Raw genomic sequence first — 19003 nt, 5'->3', positions numbered from 1 at the left:
GAAAATTTGGGCCCTCCCAAGTGGGTTTATGCTTATGGGATACAGACACTCTCTATGAACACATTTATTTTTAAATAAACAAGGTTTCTTACTTAATTAAGCATATTTTAGGGTTGTTTAAATAAGGCTAATGCATTTTTAGCCCAACATGCCCTCTCAGGCCCAACAATGGTGCCACGAGAAGTAGGCCAACCAAGCCCCCCTTTTTTTTCTTTATCTTTTACCCCAAGGCGTCCCACCCCAAAGCAGCTAGAGCATCAAACAAAGGGCACGTGTCGGCTGCCCAATGGCCTACTAAGACTACAAAGACGATGATTATCTTACCAAGGGAACCCAAGTGATCACCCCATAAGGAAGGCCAAAACATCGGACAAAGGGTGCACGTTAGCTGCCCAATGGCCTACCAAGTCCTGCAAAGGCGGATGGAATCAACGATGGACCCTTTTTTTTTAGGGCTTTGTAGTTTTAATAGATTTAACATTAAGCGAGAGTTTCAAATCAGTTTTCGTTCTATTGAGCATCCGTGTCCCAAACAGGAGAATGATAAGGGATGGGCAAACCCCAAGACCTTCACAAAACAAGCATACTATCCCTACAATCTATCATTACTAGGTGTTGGTGGAAAAAGAAAATGGCTAAGGTGTAGGTGACACAAACATAGCAAAGAGATGAAGCAAGCAAAACAAGCAAAGCAAGCAAGCAAGCTAGGAAAAACTGCCTTGAAGACTACCATATGCAATGCCACGAATGTGGTGGATCCAGAATCAACCACTCCAAAAGACCGAAAAGTGATAAATGCACACAGATCCATGTTTGCATAAACAAGATGCCAATGCATGGAGTAATGCAAAGGGAGATACAAGCTGCCATGCTCACGCAAAATGCAATGCAACGATGCTACTTGAACAGTGCTCTCGCAAGGGAATTGTTCACTTACCTAAGTGCCCTTTTACAATCATGTCATCTTGATAGTGTGGATGAAGTTACAAATGTCCATAAGTACAATACAAAAGAATAAATAAATGAATGAATGTCTAATCATTATAAGCATCATCACTATCACTATCAAGAGAAGTAGCTGCCCCCTCTCAAACTAGAAGGGAAAGCAAGAGGGAAGCACCCTCTCCTCATCAAACTAAAGAAGTAGGGAAGGATGTACCCAAGCTGATCCTAAGTAAAAGAGACTAAAGAACCGGTCGGTTAATCACTTTGGTCAAAATGTCTGCAAAATTGCTTGATGAAGGCACAAACTCTAGGCAGATGGTGCCTAGCTCAACCTGCTCTTCTCTGGAAAAGTGGAAGTGGACTCCCACATGCCGCGTCCGTGGTGTGATGATTGGATTGCCTGCAAGGACAATGGCACCCTGGTTGTCGCAATAGACAATGGTGGGAGAGTCATAAGGAAAGCAAAGCGCCGCCAATAAGCTCCTCAGGTAGATGGCCTCGAGGGTGCCATCCAAGAGAGCTCTATACTCAGCCTCGGTCATGGAAGCAACCACAGTCTCTTGCTTACGGCTAGACCAAGAAATGGGAGCCATGTCCAAGGTGAAGAGATAGCCGCCATGGAAACGCAGAGTGCCAAGATCTCCTGCCCAACCAAAATCAATGTATCTCTGCAAACATAAACCAAAACCATAAGTAAAGCCATAAGTACATCATAAATAACACAACACATGAAGACATGCAATCCAATGTGATATCTTAGGTACTGTGAAATACTGACTTGGAATGTTGAGTAAGCAAGCTAAGTTTTGCCTAGTATGAATTAACCAAAATGTTAGCAGCCTCAACCTAAAGGTGCTCAAGAAGCTCTGCTACGAACAGCATAGAGCGTGCCATTTCCATGACTGTCTGGTTCCTACACTCTATAACTTCATTCTGAGAGAAGTTGGTAGAGGTGAGCTGGCGAAATGACGAGCTGTTGTAAAAACTCGAAAAACTTGTGGAAGATGAACTCACCACCGCTGTCACTCCTTATGCAACCAACATGACGATCCGTCTAGTTATAAACCAGTAGCACCCAAGCAGAGAAATATGTGAAAGCAATGGACTTATGCTTGAGAAAGTACGCCCACATGTATCTCAAATGATAATCCACTATCAAAAAGAAGTACAGTGCGTCGTTCAAGGCAGCAGTGGATGTGGGTCCACAAATATCAACGTGAATCAATCTAAGAGGCGTCTCAGCTCTATGTGTAGACTGCTAAGGAAATGGGGTACGGTGCTACTTTCCAAGCTCACATGCTTTACAGACATCTCGAGCTAGCTTCAAGCAAGGAGGACCCTCAACCATCTCATAGCGAGACAACTCATAAACAGAGTCATAGCCAAGATGCCCTAGACGGAAATGCCAAAGATACTCATTGTTCGTAGTCTCCCGAGATGTGGCTAATGCCTAGAAGCTATAGAATACGAAGCCCTCGGGGTTGTCGCCTTGGTAAAAAAATGGCTCATGTGGTATAGGCCATTCGGCTGTGTCTCACCGCGAGCAATCACTAAACCAGTCATCTAAGAGTTAAGGACCTCAACTGTGTTCGCTGTAAAGAAAACTACTCATCCCAACTAGCAAGGTTGTTAAACACATAACAAATTCATCCCAAGCTAAGGGACATGGTATACATTGTCCAACAAAGCCAAATCCAAACCCTTGTCAGTGGCAAAATTGACGCAACCTTGAGCCTTGATCTTGACCGAGGAGGTGTTTCCTATGCAAGTCCGCCCAGCGAGGCTCAAGTACGGAAGATGTCCTCTATAGGAGTCATGTGATGTGTAGCTCAACTATCCACAATCCAAACAGGTACTGATATGCTCAGCTGTGAGACCAGTGGGCCTCTGTAGTAACCTCGTTGAGAGGCAACTCACAGATGTGGATGAGACTCACATCGAAAGTCCCTACAGAGACGATGTGGGCCTCAGCAGACTAGTCAGACAAGCCCTCTAGAGTTGAGAACGTTGTCGACTAAGATGGTTGACCGGTGGCAATGTAAGTCTAACCTTTCCACTGCCCCTTGCCATCACCCTGTCTCCTCTGATGGGGGTTGCCTAAATGAGGGCGAGGATCTGTGACTTGAGTTTTGGTGTTGTGTCTCTTACCTTTGATCAACACTCATTGTCAAAATGGCTAGCCCGAATGTTGACAATACCTATTCTTCTTAGATACATTCTGCCACCCAACTTTGAAACAAGGTTTCTTCCTTAATTAAGCATGTTTTGGGGCCGTTTAAGTAAAGCTAATGCATTTTTAGCTCAACAAGTCATACCCTCCTTCATGCGGAGGTCCACAAGCTTTTTCAACCAATATAACTGACATGTAAGACTTCGCTTGTAATAAAGATTTTGCATAGCTCATCAACTTTTTCCCAATCCTTTGCATCATAAAGCTCAAGCTTTAGGCCCTCTAACTTCAATGGTTTAATATGTCTCTTCTGCACCAAGACTTGCCATACCTACATCTTCCAATATTGAAAGTTATTGCCATCAAGCTTTTCATATTGAAAATAGCATTATCTGTTGATGAACCTACCATAATGACTGCAAATATCTGCAAATGACAAGAGGATGGGCTACTATAAATTCAGCAAAACAACCCCAAAACTTATACAAAGGGCAAGCAAAAGAATGAGAACAAATGAGGGTATAGCTATTCACATAGTACAATCAATAGTATCAACTATCTTCTCTTCAAAAGAATGTTGAAAACTATAATTACAGCAATGCTGAAATAAAGACAACAACATATGTTAATCCGACTGTAGAAAAATAGCCAAGAAAGCAAGCTTCCATTGCCAGAGATATCCGAGTAGCAATCTCAGATATATAGAATGCAATTAGCAGTATAGCAACCAAGTACCAACATCTCTCAAAGCATAGGGAATTAAATTAGTCCACAAGTGGAGGTAACTGCATCCAATAGCATACAAGAGAGCATATACATGAACCAAGAGTCCCACTATCTCAAAGCTAAGTAAGTACAACCATCTCCCCCTAGAAGCAAATTAGGAATGCAAAGTGTTCAAGCAAATCTCAAGACATATACATCAAAGCATCTGGAAAGCCCAAGCGCATCACAAATACATCCGAGAGTATAAGTGTCCAATAAAGCTTCAATATCCGTAAGTAAGTAAGCACGGAAGCTCAAAGCAACTGACCAAAGTCCAAGTACATTAAATATAGCTCAAATCCAAGTGTCAAAGCATGTCATAGCCATATCCAGGCTCATACATCAATGATAGATATCACCATAGACATGTAGCTGAAATACCATATAGGCACAATAAGCATTCAAAGCATGAAGCTCGTTGTTGTATGCTTGCTGCCCACATTGTTATTACTGCAATAAACACTTCAATAATTGAGTTTATCAAGCTCTAATCAGCCCAAAAACCTTTCCGAAGCATCAATGTATCATCCAAGCATTGTATACATTCCCCATAAGCATCAATAGAACATAAACCAATCAAATGCATGATCTCTGAACCAAAACTGTTTTATTCTGTATAAAACAAAGAGCTAAAAAACTACGTAGAATTAACTCTGTGAGTACTCAAATCTATAGCTCTCATCGCACTCTTCGTTTCTAGCTATAGAACACTTACATCCCATTTGTATGCAAAACTTATGGCCAAAATATGAAAGTGCTATCAAGCTACCATAGTTGTCCACAACTTCTACAACATGCTCTATATCCACTCAAAATGGAAAGAACGGCTGCTTCTCAACTCAATAAGCACTCAACAAGGCTTAACTAAGACCTAGAAAGCTCTCGACAAGCCAAAGCAAGCTAGCACAAGCCAGAAGAAGGGAAAACTCAATGCATACCTCACTAATAAGAAACAATGTGTCCCACGAAACCTTGAGCTGAAGCTTTTTCACGAGCTTAAGCGAATGATTTGTGAAGCTCCTCAAGTCCAAGGTCTAATGCTAGTTGAAAGGTAGAGCCCGAGTGGAAACACACAAGCGTAAGCAAGAGCATATCAAGAGCTATAGCACATGGAGTAAGAGAGCAAGAGAGAGAGAGACACTGTATGTGGCAACTCCAACAGTCACAATGTGTGACCGGCCTTCTCTTATTCAATAGTCGTTGAAAGAATAAAGAATGAAGCAACAATGATGGGTGCTAGCCACCTACAGTGTACAGGTATGCAGGTTTGTATACAATAAATATAGATGACTAGGCACAATCGACCTTTAACCACACACACACACACACTCATACACATGTATGTATATCTATACATGTATATATCTATATGTGTATATATATACATGTAGATATATATACATGTAGATGTATATCCGTATACATATACATGTGTGTGCATGCGCGTGTATGTGTGTGTATAAACATATATATGTATGTAAATACACACACACACACACACACACTCTATATATATATATATATATATAGTACACACACAAGGAAAAAAGAAAACTCTATTAATCACACGTCAAAGGAAAAATCCCCTTGAGGTAAAGCAATACAAAATACAAAGAAGGCCTTGTGAATATCAATGGTTGCTTGAGTAACCAATCTAATGAGCTATAGACTAGAGTGTCATACCATGTGAGGCTAGGAGAAAGAAGGTGTCTGAATTTCACGTCTGCATGTGCACATGCACATACACTTGCACACATGCATGCACATGCACACGCATGCGCACAAGTACACATACACACCATTGAGAACACATAAAATTTCATTTGCCATAGATTTGCCAATGAGTTTCAGGCAGCAACTTACTTAAGTTGAAGTTCCAACCTTTGCACATGATTTTAGCGATTTCTTCAGCTTTGAATTGAATCAAACTTTGTTTCCAAGTGCGTAGAAGCATCTTGTAATTGCAGTTTGCAAAACAAACACAGACTATAAAACATTAAATTGCAGGCCATAGATCCAAATACCTTTCTCTTCCATTTTTTCAAAAGCTGCCAATGCACTGCTTGTATTTATGTTTCCCAGCATTGCATTCACCTTTTGAGCAGTCCTACATTTGAGACACAATGCTCCATGAGACCAGCTCATACTATCACTCTACCCTTCCTAACCATGGCAGAGACATGTTATAATAAAACAGTAGAAAGAAATCAAAAACAGACTTAGCAGACTGTGCACGAGCTTTTAATGTATCCTTTTTGGATTTTGCCTCCTGAATCTTACTTTCCAGTAGCTGCATGCCAATACATTAATGAAAAATTGAGCATTTAATCTTCCAGCACCAAATCCCCCACAATTCAACAAACCATTAATTGGTTGGGTGGAGAAATTGTTTCTTGTTACCCTAGTGTTTGAAATAAGTTTCTCAACAACTGATGTCTGTTGGTCAAGTTGGGATTTTAAAGCTATAGCATTGTCCTGCAAATTAGAACTTAATGGTTGGAAAATCTCTCTCTCTCTCTCTCTCTCTCTCTCTCTCTCTCTCTCTCTCTCTCTCTCGTAATGGATGTTATATTTATAATTAGAACTTAATGGTTGGAAAATCTCTCTCTCTCTCTCTCTCTCTCTCTCTCTCTCTCTCTTTTTTCGTAAACTCTCTTTCTCTCCTTTTTTTTTTCGTAAATCTCTCTCTCTTTTTTTTTCGTAAAAGATAAATCTCTCTCTCTCTCTCTCTCTCTCTCTCTCTCTCTCTCTCTCTCTCTCTCTCTCTCTCTCAGATAATTGAATTAAGAAGTAAATATCTACATCAGACCATCAGGTCAGCAAAGAAAAAACAGACCCAAATGAAAGTCTACCAAGACTCTAGCACAGAAATATCACACAGAAAGGAAGGACTAGATCAACTGACAGCATAGAGGAGATTTGCCATAACACTAAACCACGAACACGGGCCACATGACCATGGATGCCCGATGCTGAATTTAAAATAAAGGCATTCCGAGTATACCAAATATGCCACAGGGCTATCCATTTAAGGAAATGGAAGAGGCAGGAATAATCTGAATGTAAAGAAGACATAGAGGTCATCTTTCCCATATTCCACGAACGAGCTAATATCCGATGTTGAGTCCCAGAGGACCACACACCGGAAACAAAACTCCAAATCTATAGAGCAACAGGGCAAGAGACAAAGAGATGAAGCAATGTCTCATCACATGTAGTGCAAAATATACAACGACCAGCACAGATCTTGCGAGCATGCAACACATCCCCAGTTGGAAGACCCCCAATAAGCAACCTCCACATTAACACTTTACCCTAATAAGGAACCTTTGACTTCCAGAGTTGGATGAATCTTTCCTACCACTTCTTTTTGCTATCACGAATATGCTATAATTTATTAGCCTATACAGTGACCCATCTCTTGGCCTCCACCATCTGATGATATATCTAAATAGCTGACCTTTTCTCGAAATCATCAAGAAGCACAAACATCCAATCTTGCCAGGGAGACGATGGCTGTAACACAAGCAAAGGAGAGAACCTAAAAAGCATGTCTTGTATGGATGACCAAATGTCGTAATATCCTCAAGGCACCCGAAAGTGCTGATGAATACGCCGCAAAGAATAAAGATGGGGCTGCCCAAGAACAACACCATCAAGGACTGTCTGCAATACCAAATGAGCCATCCGATTAAAGTTGTCTCGCTGCAAATCTTTATCAGGCCAATCCAACAACCTGGACGTAGCCAGTACTTCTCCTTGCAGTGAATTCTCCTCCTCACGAAAATCAGGGGGGCGCCAAACTGCAAAACGTAACATCTCCTACCAAGATGCAATCAAAAAAGAAAGGAGAAAAGACTAGGAAACCTTAATACGCCTCCTGTAATTAAGCATATGCCACCAAAAAGTGTGAATAATCGTGCTACCATGAGAGATGCCAGCCCTTTCTATGAAAAATTTGGTAATATCCGACCAGGGATGACTCTCTACACATAGTGCCTACAAAAGAGCCAATCTCAAAGTAGCCATATGCAAATTAACATCCAATGAAGCTACTCCCCCCATCCTTTTAGGAGTAGTCACATGCTGCCACGAAATCCACACTTGGCCCAAACGATTCCCTTTCTTTTTCCACAACATGAATCGGATAGAGGTTGAACCAATTCCAAAAGAGACTTCTTAGTCCAAGGAAGCAATGGCCGAAAAAACGAAATCATACTGATCATGATACATTGAGCAACTTTAAGTCTCACATGAAGAGGCCGGCCTTAAGATTTCCAATACATGAACCGATCATGAATACCGAATGATATCCAATCAAGCAAGGCACGGGGACCTACATCCACACCAATAGGATAACCCAAGTGTCTGGTTATATCTCCCTTAGAAATCACAACTCCATGCCAACCCAAGGCCTACAAATCATTCTCCGTACAAGAAAGCAGTGTAGATTTCTGAGCATTAATATGAACTCCTAATGCCGAAGTAAAAAGATTCCACGCAACCATTGCCCAATTAACATTAGTGCAATCAACCTTGAGGAACATAAAGGAATCATCAGCGAAAGATTGACCCAAAAATTGAGCACCGTTGAGAAGAGACAAACCAACAATCTCACCTTGATCCGCCAACGTATCCAACAATGAGAGCATCAAGTAAGTGACTAAAGCAAATAGCAAAGGGCTGAGAGGGAAGCCTTGCCAAAGAGACCAAGACAAGGCAATTTTATCTATGATCTCTCCATTAAGTCCAATACGAGCCACAACACCCTAACTAATGGTATCAACAAGAGAAATCATGCGAGGACCAAATCCCATGGTGGACATTAGCTGCCACAAAAAAGACCAACTAACATGATCAAATGCCTTTTCAAGATCAAGTTGAAGCATAACAACCTCCTGGCCTAAAGCTTTGGCATAATCAATCCCCAGTTGAACATTCAAAATGTTATGCATTATATTCCGACCCTTAACGAAACCATATTAATGTAGATGAACCAAGTGCGGAAACACTTTTTGCAATCTGTTGGCAATGATTTTGGAGAGGATTTTATATAAAAAACCCATAATAGAAATGGGTCTCCATTGTTTTAAATAGGTTAGAGAGGGAACCTTAGACAATAAGCGAATGACAGCAATCTTCCAGTCTGAAGGCATCATACCAGAATTCCACACTTGCTAACACAAGCGAATTAATGGGTCCTTGAGCTGCTCAACATGGGCTGAAAACAGCTCATTAAGAAGCCCATCCCAGCCAAGGCTTTTTCTTGGAGGCAAATGGGACAACACATCTTCCACTTCATCCTCTAAAATATCAACCTCCATCAAATCAGCCCATTCTGGCTTAACCTCATTACTAAACAAATCGCAAATATATGAGCGAGCAGAGTAAATATCATCGGGAGTTTGGGTAGACAAAAAGTATTAGCAATCTAGTCAGCTCATGTGCAATCTAGGCTATGCTTGATATTACTAGGTAATTTAGGCATTTTATAGCAGTCATTTCAATGACTATTTAGGCATTTATTGCTGGCCGACCAGCTGCCATATTTGGCATATTTTGGGCCTATTTATTTAGTGGCTCCTCCTCTCTTTTGGTCATCATCATTCTTCAGGTGGTCTCCCTGTTGGAGGGAGGGCCAGTGCCAGTGCCCACGCAGCTAGTGACTCACTGTTGTATGCGTCATTCTTGTGTTTGGTATATGGATTCCATTTCCTAAGCACATCTCTAAGTTCTCTTCGTTTGCAATGTTATTTTGTTCTTTTGTTTTCTTTCTCTTTTGTCTTGTATTTAGGAGTTTAATTCAGCACTTGTCTATGCTTCCATTGGCGCACCACTTCTGACATGGTATCAAATTGCATGATCTTGGTTCCTGTTGCGATTTTTCTAATGATTACATGTCTTTCTTCCCCCTGCTGATCAAGCCTACGTTTTTCAAACCAACAACCTACGTTTTCAGCCTGCAATCGCGTCAATTTGATGCATTAAGTACTCCAACCGCCTATGCTTTTGGTTTTCAGCCCCTGTGGCTAGGCAACTATTTGTACAAGCCGTTTTTGCTACTTTTAGCAGTTTTTTCTGGTTTTTTCTTCATTTTGCACCAGTTGGCTTCCATTGTTTATCAGATTTTTAGTTACACTGCATGTGAACTCTCATTTTGTGTAGCCTTTGCTGTTGGTTTGGCTGTATTCCCTCTCCGTATACCCTCTATCCTCCATCTTCTCTTCTTCTCCTCTCCAACTGGCTCCTTTGTGCACTTCTACAAATGATAAGTTACATGAACCTAACTATCTTACATGGAGTGTTGTGATGAAAGCTTGATTTGTGCAGAAGCGGATTTGATACATTGTATGTGGAGCTATTCCTCGGCCTCAACGTCCTTTTCCTCTTCCTGATGATTTTGATGAGGACAACCATGAGGAAGCTGTGCTTGCATGGGATTCGGACAATGTACGTGCATATTCTACGCTACTTCCGTGTATTTCTAAAGAAGTTCTACCGATGGTTACCTCCTATAGGACATCACTTTGAAATATAGTCGAAGCTTCAGATGTTGTATGAGGCACCTTCCCCCCGTGCGTTCTATGACCCTTTATGGACAGCCTTTAGTAGATGAGGTTTGAGTCCAAGGATACCATTCAATCATTTTTGCTCCGTGTTACACAAGTACACGACCACCTTCGACACATACAGTCTACCCTCCCAGAGGCACATCTAGTGGACACAGTACTCTACAAGCTCTCCCCGAAATTTAATGGAGAGGTGAATGCTTTGAGGATGCAAACATCCTCTACACTTGTGAGCTTTACCCATATGTCCTCGATGCTGCTTGAGCATGAGACATCCCTGCATTTACAAGGGCGGCTCTCATCTCATTATGGCGGATCCAATGAGGCCTTTACAACTTCAAAGAGGGGTGATAAGATGAAGCAATTGAAGGCCCAGTGTTATCACTGTAGTAAGAAGGGCCACTTGTGGCAAGATTGCAAGGAGTTAGCAACCCCACGGAAGAAGAAGAAGAAGAAGCGGGCTACGGACTCCTCTGACAAGCCATCCTCTTTCTCAAACTCTGATTGCGATCCTCTGGCCAAGGAGAAGTCTACAACACAGAAAAGATCCGCTTCTTTAGACCACCGAAAGGGCTTCATTGCTCCTTCCTCAACTGCTTTCTAATCCAAGTGATGCAATCATCCCTCACAACTATCTGGCGCCAGAGAAGGAGTGTGAGAGGGTGGTGAGATGGGGTAATCGAACCTCATCTATACAAGTATACAGGTGCATAGGTTCCCGAGAGAGATGTTCTTGACACATCGACCGATGTCTAGCAAGTTCAAATCCTGGAGCTGGGATTGACATCCAAGTTCACGATGAGTTGTTTCTTTACCAAAGAGTGGGATTGGCTCCTAATCTTGAGCTCACATGAGGGGACACTTTGGTGGTCTTGGCCAAAGGCGGCGGGGAATCCATGGTCACATATGTTCAAAGGCATTTTTGACAAAAAAGTCTTGTCATAGTTACCAAGAACGGGAACAGAGGAAATGGCACTTATTTATTTATTTATTTATTATTATATAGATAGATAGATAGATAGATAGATAGATAGAGAGAGAGAGAGAGAGAGAGAGAGAGTCAACACTTAAGTCTTAGAATCTAGAGAGATATATCATATCAACCATAATTCGTGAAATTAGAGACATAATAATCAAGTTTCAACAATAAGAAAGATTCAAAGCATTTTAATCAGCAATGGATTGTCGCATTCATGATTCAACATTGTAATCAACAATGTTGCATAAATCCAACAAGTGTACATTGCAAAGACACAAAATATGCACTAAACTTTAAAGTCTAAAGATCCAAGTTACAAGAGCCCCAATTTCCAAGTCAATACTCTAAAGTTCCAAAAGGCTAGCTGCTAAGTGCTCTAATTCATGGAAGATGGCTCCACTGTGCCTGAATGCTCATCTTGCTGAACAACATCCTCGCCATCACCATCACCATCATCATCATCATCATCATCGTCATCTTTTTCCCAACATATAAAAGAATCAGCCTTTGCAACTGATGTACGAGCTAGAAAGCGAAGATTGGAGCTCACATAAACTAGGTCATTCGTCTTCATTGTACCAATATGATTTCTCTTCTTTGAGTGAATGTGATTGAATTAGCTCCATAGTTGCTCTAAACAAAAAGAGCTAATTGTTTGGCTAAGAATACGAATAGTCAAACTCTGCAACTCTGGAGCTTTTGCCCCGTAGTCCTCCCACCATAAAGCAGCCCCAATATTTGTCCTCTCCTCTAATGCATCCTCTATACCAAACATCCCTAATGTTTGCCAATACACAGAGAGTTGATTTTAATTTTGCGTTGCATTTCACAGCTAGGATAAAGCCTTGCAAGCAATGTATTCCAAGCCTTGACCACCTCAAGGTCTCTTTCTTGCATCTTTCCTTGAATCTCAAGATCAAGCACATATGTTACAGCATACATAGGAGAGTCATACTCATTCCATCTGTTGATGCATAACTCCTTGAACTGCCCATACCTGTCTGCATTTGGTTCCAAACTCTCCAACCTCTCAATCATGCAATCCATACCTTCATAGATCATTCCAATGCATAGATCCATGCCATCTGCAAGCCTCAACATGTGCATAATAGGATCAACCATTTGGTTGGTGCAATTCACCTCATCCCAAAAATCTCTATCAAAGACATATGCATTACATAACACAGCAGTAGCAGTGGCAGCCCCAGTCCAATTTTCATACTCATCACTAGCAAATAGCTCTGCACCTTTGCAATAGTGCAATCGACCAAGCATAAGAAAGTTATATGCAAATCGTGTATCCGAGTATTTTAGAAGTTCTTTGTCACTTCTCTTGCGAAACTAAGCATGCAAGTACTAATGATTGCATATAAATGCGATAATCTTGTTGCCTTTTGCAACAAGAGATGCAATCCATGGCAAGTCCCCAATATCCTTCAACAAGTTATTCAAGCAATGCGACATGCATGGGCTAAAGGTGATATATGGATACATTGCCATTAAAATGTTTCCTGCTGCCCTATTTGTAGGTTCACCATCTGCCACAAACTACACTACACTTTCTGCCCCAACAGCCTACACTGCCTCACACCACTCGGATGCCAATACATCTGCACTCTTTCCAGTCTCTGAAGCATCATGGCTACCAATAAAGTATACATCCCCACGAGAATATGCGACAATGCCATGTATGGACCTATGGCGTGTGTCACTCCATTTCTTGCCCATTGATTGCAAATATTTGCTGTTGCAATCTCCATGGTTGCTTTCTCCTTCTGAAGCAATGTAGTCCTGATAGTTTCTAATGAAGGGGGCTTATATGTGGGTCCATACTCTGCAATCTTTGTCACCATATTTAAAAAATAAGGTGACCTGGCTGATTTGAATGCAATATGGTCATGGCAAAAAAAGCGTGCCACTACTATATCTATTTCCTCTTTTTTATTTGGTTCCCATGAAGTGTGCAATGAACTCTGTCTAACGCCACCACCTACTGCCACTGATGGCCCACGAGAAGACTGCATAGCCACTAGTCCTGGTGATCTTCTACATGAAGCACCATGCCCTGCTGGCCTTGGAGTCCATGTGGTTGGATCCACTGCTTTATTTGGAGTCCTCCTGGCATGTGAATTCCCATAGAAGTGGCGATGCGGTCAAGTAACTCCTGCCTTTTCTCAATTGATAAATTGGTGCAAAAACGCACCTCTTTCCCCTCTTCGTGTAGAAGATGGGCTCTCACTTTATCAGCCCTACTAGTGCGAGCATAAGAGCAAAGTTTGCATTTCCAAGGGTGAGCCCCTCCACCTCTCAATGGCATCCCTGCATCTACCTCATCCCACCATGACCAAGCAGTGCTTCGACTTCGTCCAATTGTTGACGAAGTACTTGCTGAGGATGATGAAGATCCCATAGATGTCAATACTACCATCTATATAAAAGTGACAAATAATCAGTAAAGTTCAATGAAATTGCAGAAATTTGCAGCCAAAATTTCACATGTGTGTGTTAAATGTTTGCTAAAAATGCCTAAACTTTGGTGCTACTTCAGCCTGCATTCCTTTTACTGAAAATGCCACAAATTTGGGGCATTCCAGCCTGCATTCCCTTGCTGAAAATGCCCCAAAATTTGGCGTATTTTCAGCTCCCAAATTTGGGGTAATGAATGATTCAAAATGCCACAAATTTGGGGCATTCTAGCATGCATTCCCTTGCTGAAAATGCCCCAAATTTTGGTGCATTTTCAGCTCCCAAATTTGGGGCAATGACTAATTTAAAAAGCCCCAAATTTGGGGGCTCTTTTAGATCCCGGGATGATGGATTCCAATGCCCCAAATTTGGGGACATTGCAGCCAAATTTGGGTCCCAAATTCCAATCCTTGAGAAAGGCCCAAATTTTGGGGCAACTACCAACAACTGAAGTCTAATCCAAAATGCCCCAAATTTGGGGGAGATAATGATCCTCACCTGATCGCAAGCAGGAGTCAAGCCAGGCAAGAGAGGCGGGCCATGTAGGCGGGAGCAGGTGGGAGTAGGCAGTTGGGGCAGGCAAGAGCAAGCGGGAGAGGCGGGAGCAGCAGGAGCAGCGGAAGCAACAAGGCAGGAGAGGCGGAGCAACGGGAGCAGCGAGACGGGAAAGGCATGCTAGCAAGCGAGAGAGGCAAGACAAGCAGGAGAGTCAGGCGACTAAACGGGCGACTTCAGGCCAGGGAGTCGCGCCCGCTCAAATGAATCACGATAATTTTTCTTTTTTAAGGTCCACTGCTGGAACAACCGTTCCAAATAGGAAACGGGCCTGGAACGGCCAGGGAACGGCTCAGAACAGGAGGGAACGAGCTAGAATGTTCCGCCAACGTTTCCTGGGCTCAGAACTCCCGGAATGCGTTAATCCGTTCCTATGTGCCGAAACGGGCATTCCCTGTCTCTATGAGTCTTATATGCTACTACAAGACATTGTTGACAAACACGGAGATCTATTATGACTCTTCTCTATTTTCAAGAGTTGGTACAATCGACATTGACCTCAAGTTCTCTCCGAGGCACCTTGGTGATGGCTTGATCCACTACTTGGGTATCCATGGTTCTACTCTAGTGGTTCTTTGTTGTATATGATTATCATTGTATCATTGTATTGTATCAGATCACCCATGACCTAAGAGAGGGTGTTCGCAATCTAGTCAAGTCATGTGTGTCTAGGCTATGTTTGATATTACTAGGTAATTTAGGTATTTTATAGTGGCCATTTTAGTGATTATTTAGGCATTTATTGCTGGCCGGCCAGCATTAAATGTTGATCGAATAGCTGCCATATTTGGCATATTTTGGGCCTACTTATTCAGTGGCTCCTCCTCTCATTCAATCATCATCATTCTTCAAGTGGTCTTCCTGTTGGAGAGAGGAGCTAGTGTTGGTGCCCACACAGCTAATGACTCACTGTTGTACGCGACATTCTCGTGTTTGGTATATGGATTCCATTTCCCGAGCACACCTTTGAGTTCTCTTCTTTTGTAGTGTTCTTTTGTTTCCTTTCTCTTCTATCTTGCATTCAGCAGTTTATTTCAGCACTTGTCTATGCTTCCATTGCTGCACCACTTCTAACAAAAAGGGATTTTCTACAATGTGGAGAAAGCAACTACTTGAGATTGCTACAACTTTGGATAAGGCGGTTTGTTCTTCCAAACTACTGGATCTATCAATTGTTTACGTACTTTCTATGATGGTGGTATTCTTACTCCAAACGATCTTGCCATCAAAACAAACAATGGAGGAAACCTTCCAAACTCACTGAAACTATCAATTTTTTATGTACTTTCTATGATGGTGACATTCTCACTCCAAAGGATTTTGCATTCAAAACAAATAATGGAGAACTGCAAGTAAGAGCTTTTAGGAAAATCTTGTTGCAAAGGATTTTGCTAACAAAACAAGTCATGGAGAACTGCAAGTATGAACTTTTAGGAAAATCTGGTGTGTTTATTTCACCATCATAAAATTGGATGCATGCAACTGGATGGCCAGCATTGCTTAATCAGCCTTATCCTGCAGTTACAGCTGCTTATGAAATGCAGACAAACCTTGGGGAAAAAAATGAACAAAGAAGACAGTTATATTATGTAAACAAATCAACAGGATAAGCTCCAAGCAGGCTGGAAAGCTTCCTATGGACAAGGGAAAATGTAAAATGCATTGAGTACATCCTTGCATATAGATATTTTAAGTTCAGTTTTGTTTATATATCAAGATACATGTAATCACAGTGATTAAAGTAGTGTACACATCCTTGGGATTTTGAGTACATCTAGGATGATCATTCAAAAATATAGATGTTATTTCACTATCCTTACCCTCAAAAAGAAATTTGGACATCAGCTTTGATCCAGCAGTTCCTTCAACCCTTAGCTTTTACAAGATACATGCACATCCTTAAAGAATCTCTCTGATAGATGAGTTTTCTAGTCCACCACTTTGGTCTGCACACCTGATGCTATCGTTCCTTTTTGCATGGGTAATATCTCTGAACCAATCAATATCATCTCCTTGTGGACTGTGCTGATATAAAATTGTGTTGATGATATCACAGATTGGAAAAGAGAAAATTCCAAAGATGGCACCCTTAGCTTAGATGGTGGATGAGTAATGAGGTGCACACCAGCTCAATGTTTCAGGTAATAGTGCTGTATGAAAAAATCAAGGTCCATTTCACATGTCACCAGAAGCTTCCAATCTGGCTGCTAAAGAGTAATGAAGAAGTCACCATTCATTATTATCGTATCTTAGCCAATACTACACCTACATTGCTTGGCTTTGTTACTTCAAGATGTGGAATAGTTTAGAGTAAAACAAGGTTTCCAAATATTATTATCTCATGGCATAACCATGACTAGCACTCGAAAGCCTCATATCCTTGTGTTTCTAAGAAATTGTAGGATGCAGGTGGTAATAAATCCAGAAGTACACACTATTTCCTAAACACACTCACTGTGCTATTCGCCAAACATGTTTAAGATGAGATTTATAAGATGCCCAAGGCTGCATTATGAGTCTCCATCCAAAACTGTCTTAGATAGCCCTACTATAGCTCTTGCACATACATCTCATACTCACTCAAAGTCAACCTTCTCATAATGTATTCCCTTGGCCTTTAAGGATTACATATTTCCTCCAACATTATACCATGCACTCTCGAACCAAGATTGGTTCGAGGGTATCACGGAGCATGTTGCTTTACAATGCAATATGAGAAAGTTTCAAGGTTGCAGTTTACAGCAGCCACCATACATATGCTTGCATGAACCTGCTGAAAAGTTATGCATTCTGAAAGAAGAGGTTGGTAGTATGTATGCAGCAGTTCAGCAAGAAGATAAAAGCACTCAAATTATGACTGAGTTTTTGAGCTCATAGTACATGTCTCAGTACTTCTCAGTCTTATTGTACTACCAATGCTGGGGATTCAGCTTAAGTAGATTGAACCCCAAATGTCGCAGAAGGTTTGACTTTGAGTGTATTGATCAGCACCCCATGTATGTATACAACCTCTTAACTCTCTTCTCAAACCTCAATTTAAACTCCAACACATGGAGACTTGACAGTGCTTTATTTGGAACCCCGACCAGTATACACCCTCTTCCAACTCTCAACAGTTACTTTAAGCTAGAATAAGTACGAGTCAGTCATAAGGGCCACAGTAAAAGACTCTAAATGCATTTCAACACACCTCATAATCTTTCCTCCTCTTTAGTGCTTCCCGTGCAAGTTCCTCCTCTCCTTTTTCAAGTGCCAGCTTTGCTCTTCTGTACCTGACGATTTAGGGCATTATGTAAAGATAAGCATCATCCATTCATCACACAAGGATATAAAGGAAGAAACATTTAAACTGAAGAACTTACCAGTCATTGGCAGTCTGTTGTGCAGCCTTGTACTTATTTTCTAGTTGCTTTTGAGATGCAAGTACCTTGGTACAAAAAGCAAAGACAAAATGTCAAGGAAAACGGCAAGATGTTACTTCAGGTTTCAGAAGAGCAAAGAAACATCCAATAATAAATGCATGAATGCTTACATGATAAGAAGAAGAAGAACACCTGTGCAGAAGCTTGCCTCAGTTTTGTCAAATCTTCATTCATCTCTAAAACTGTTTGATCAAGAAGCTTTTCAGGATCTTCAGCTGAACTTACAATGGCATTGGCATAAGACTAGCATGCAAACAGATCGTGCAAGTTAGACCCAATATTCGAAAGCTATACAAAACAATACAATTGTATATTGACATACCTTCACAACTCGGACGACACGCTCAAATATATTCATTTGGCACCCAACAGCTCCTTTGCTTTCACCAGTGCTTAGAGAACAGGCCAGTACAGATAGACTTTCTGAATAAGCACAGAGGTCAATCTCCCTCCCTCACTGCTGCTGAGAGAGCTGCTTCTCTCTCTCTCTCTCTCTCTCTCTCTCTCTCTCTCTCTCTCTTTTTCGTAATGGATGTTATATTTATAAAGTACTACATGACAAAAGAGTTACAAAAGTCATGGCAAAGACGCAGAGGAAATTGCCATATGCCAGGGAAGTAAGTTCCCCTGAGGGAGTAAGTCAGAGTGCCGAATGAGATCTATCTGCCAATGCAAGAGACCATTAAGCCTAGCAATATGTCCCTGAACATTAGAGGCTGAATCAAAAAGAAAAGCATTCCGAATGGTCCAATTGTGCCAACAGCCCCACTATCTAAGAAAGTGAAACAAGATCTTCATATGCGACTGTGCCGGTGTGGGCCCTTCAATGGTCCATCTTCTTATTCTAGTCGACTGGCTATGGATGAGGTTGTACCAGCAGTTGGACAAGTCACCTGATGTGCATGTCAGTAACCAAGTCATAGAAGTCAAAACAAGGTGAGGATACCTCCAAACAGGAAGAAACTAGTAGCTGATGTGAGTGATGACGATGGTGTGACAGTTGATGCAAAAGATAGGCAAAGGGATCAAGAGTCTATGCACAGTGAGTCAGATGCCCTTTTGGGGCTGTTTTAATTATCCCAAAAATGACAAAAAAATAAGATAATGTAAAGCCAAGTTGTGGTGGCTCAAC

The 19003-nt window shown here is 41.5% G+C and overlaps 1 protein-coding gene across 2 annotated transcripts in view; it reads right to left on the bottom strand.

Moving 5' to 3' along the window:
- The window catches only part of PTAC4 (plastid transcriptionally active 4), a 69886-nt gene that overhangs the window by 30545 nt on the left and 20338 nt on the right, over nt 1–19003 (bottom strand). For both annotated transcript variants that reach the window (XM_087700427.1, XM_087700428.1), the window contains 7 exons: nt 18194–18294; nt 18004–18114; nt 17812–17876; nt 17640–17721; nt 6281–6355; nt 6100–6170; nt 5905–5987 (listed from right to left, as the gene is read on the bottom strand). In XM_087700427.1, the coding sequence (XP_087556553.1) occupies nt 5905–5987; nt 6100–6170; nt 6281–6355; nt 17640–17721; nt 17812–17876; nt 18004–18114; nt 18194–18294 (588 nt within the window). The remainder of the gene's footprint in view (nt 1–5904; nt 5988–6099; nt 6171–6280; nt 6356–17639; nt 17722–17811; nt 17877–18003; nt 18115–18193; nt 18295–19003) is intronic.

Source organism: Lygodium microphyllum, chromosome 19 (genome assembly GCF_053477565.2).
Source record: "Lygodium microphyllum isolate KBCC chromosome 19, Lygodium_microphyllum_v1.1.10, whole genome shotgun sequence".
In the NCBI taxonomy this organism is placed as follows: domain Eukaryota; kingdom Viridiplantae; phylum Streptophyta; class Polypodiopsida; order Schizaeales; family Lygodiaceae; genus Lygodium; species Lygodium microphyllum.
The sequence above is the reverse complement of the archived record's forward strand: the minus strand, read 5'-3'. Positions and strand labels throughout refer to the sequence as shown.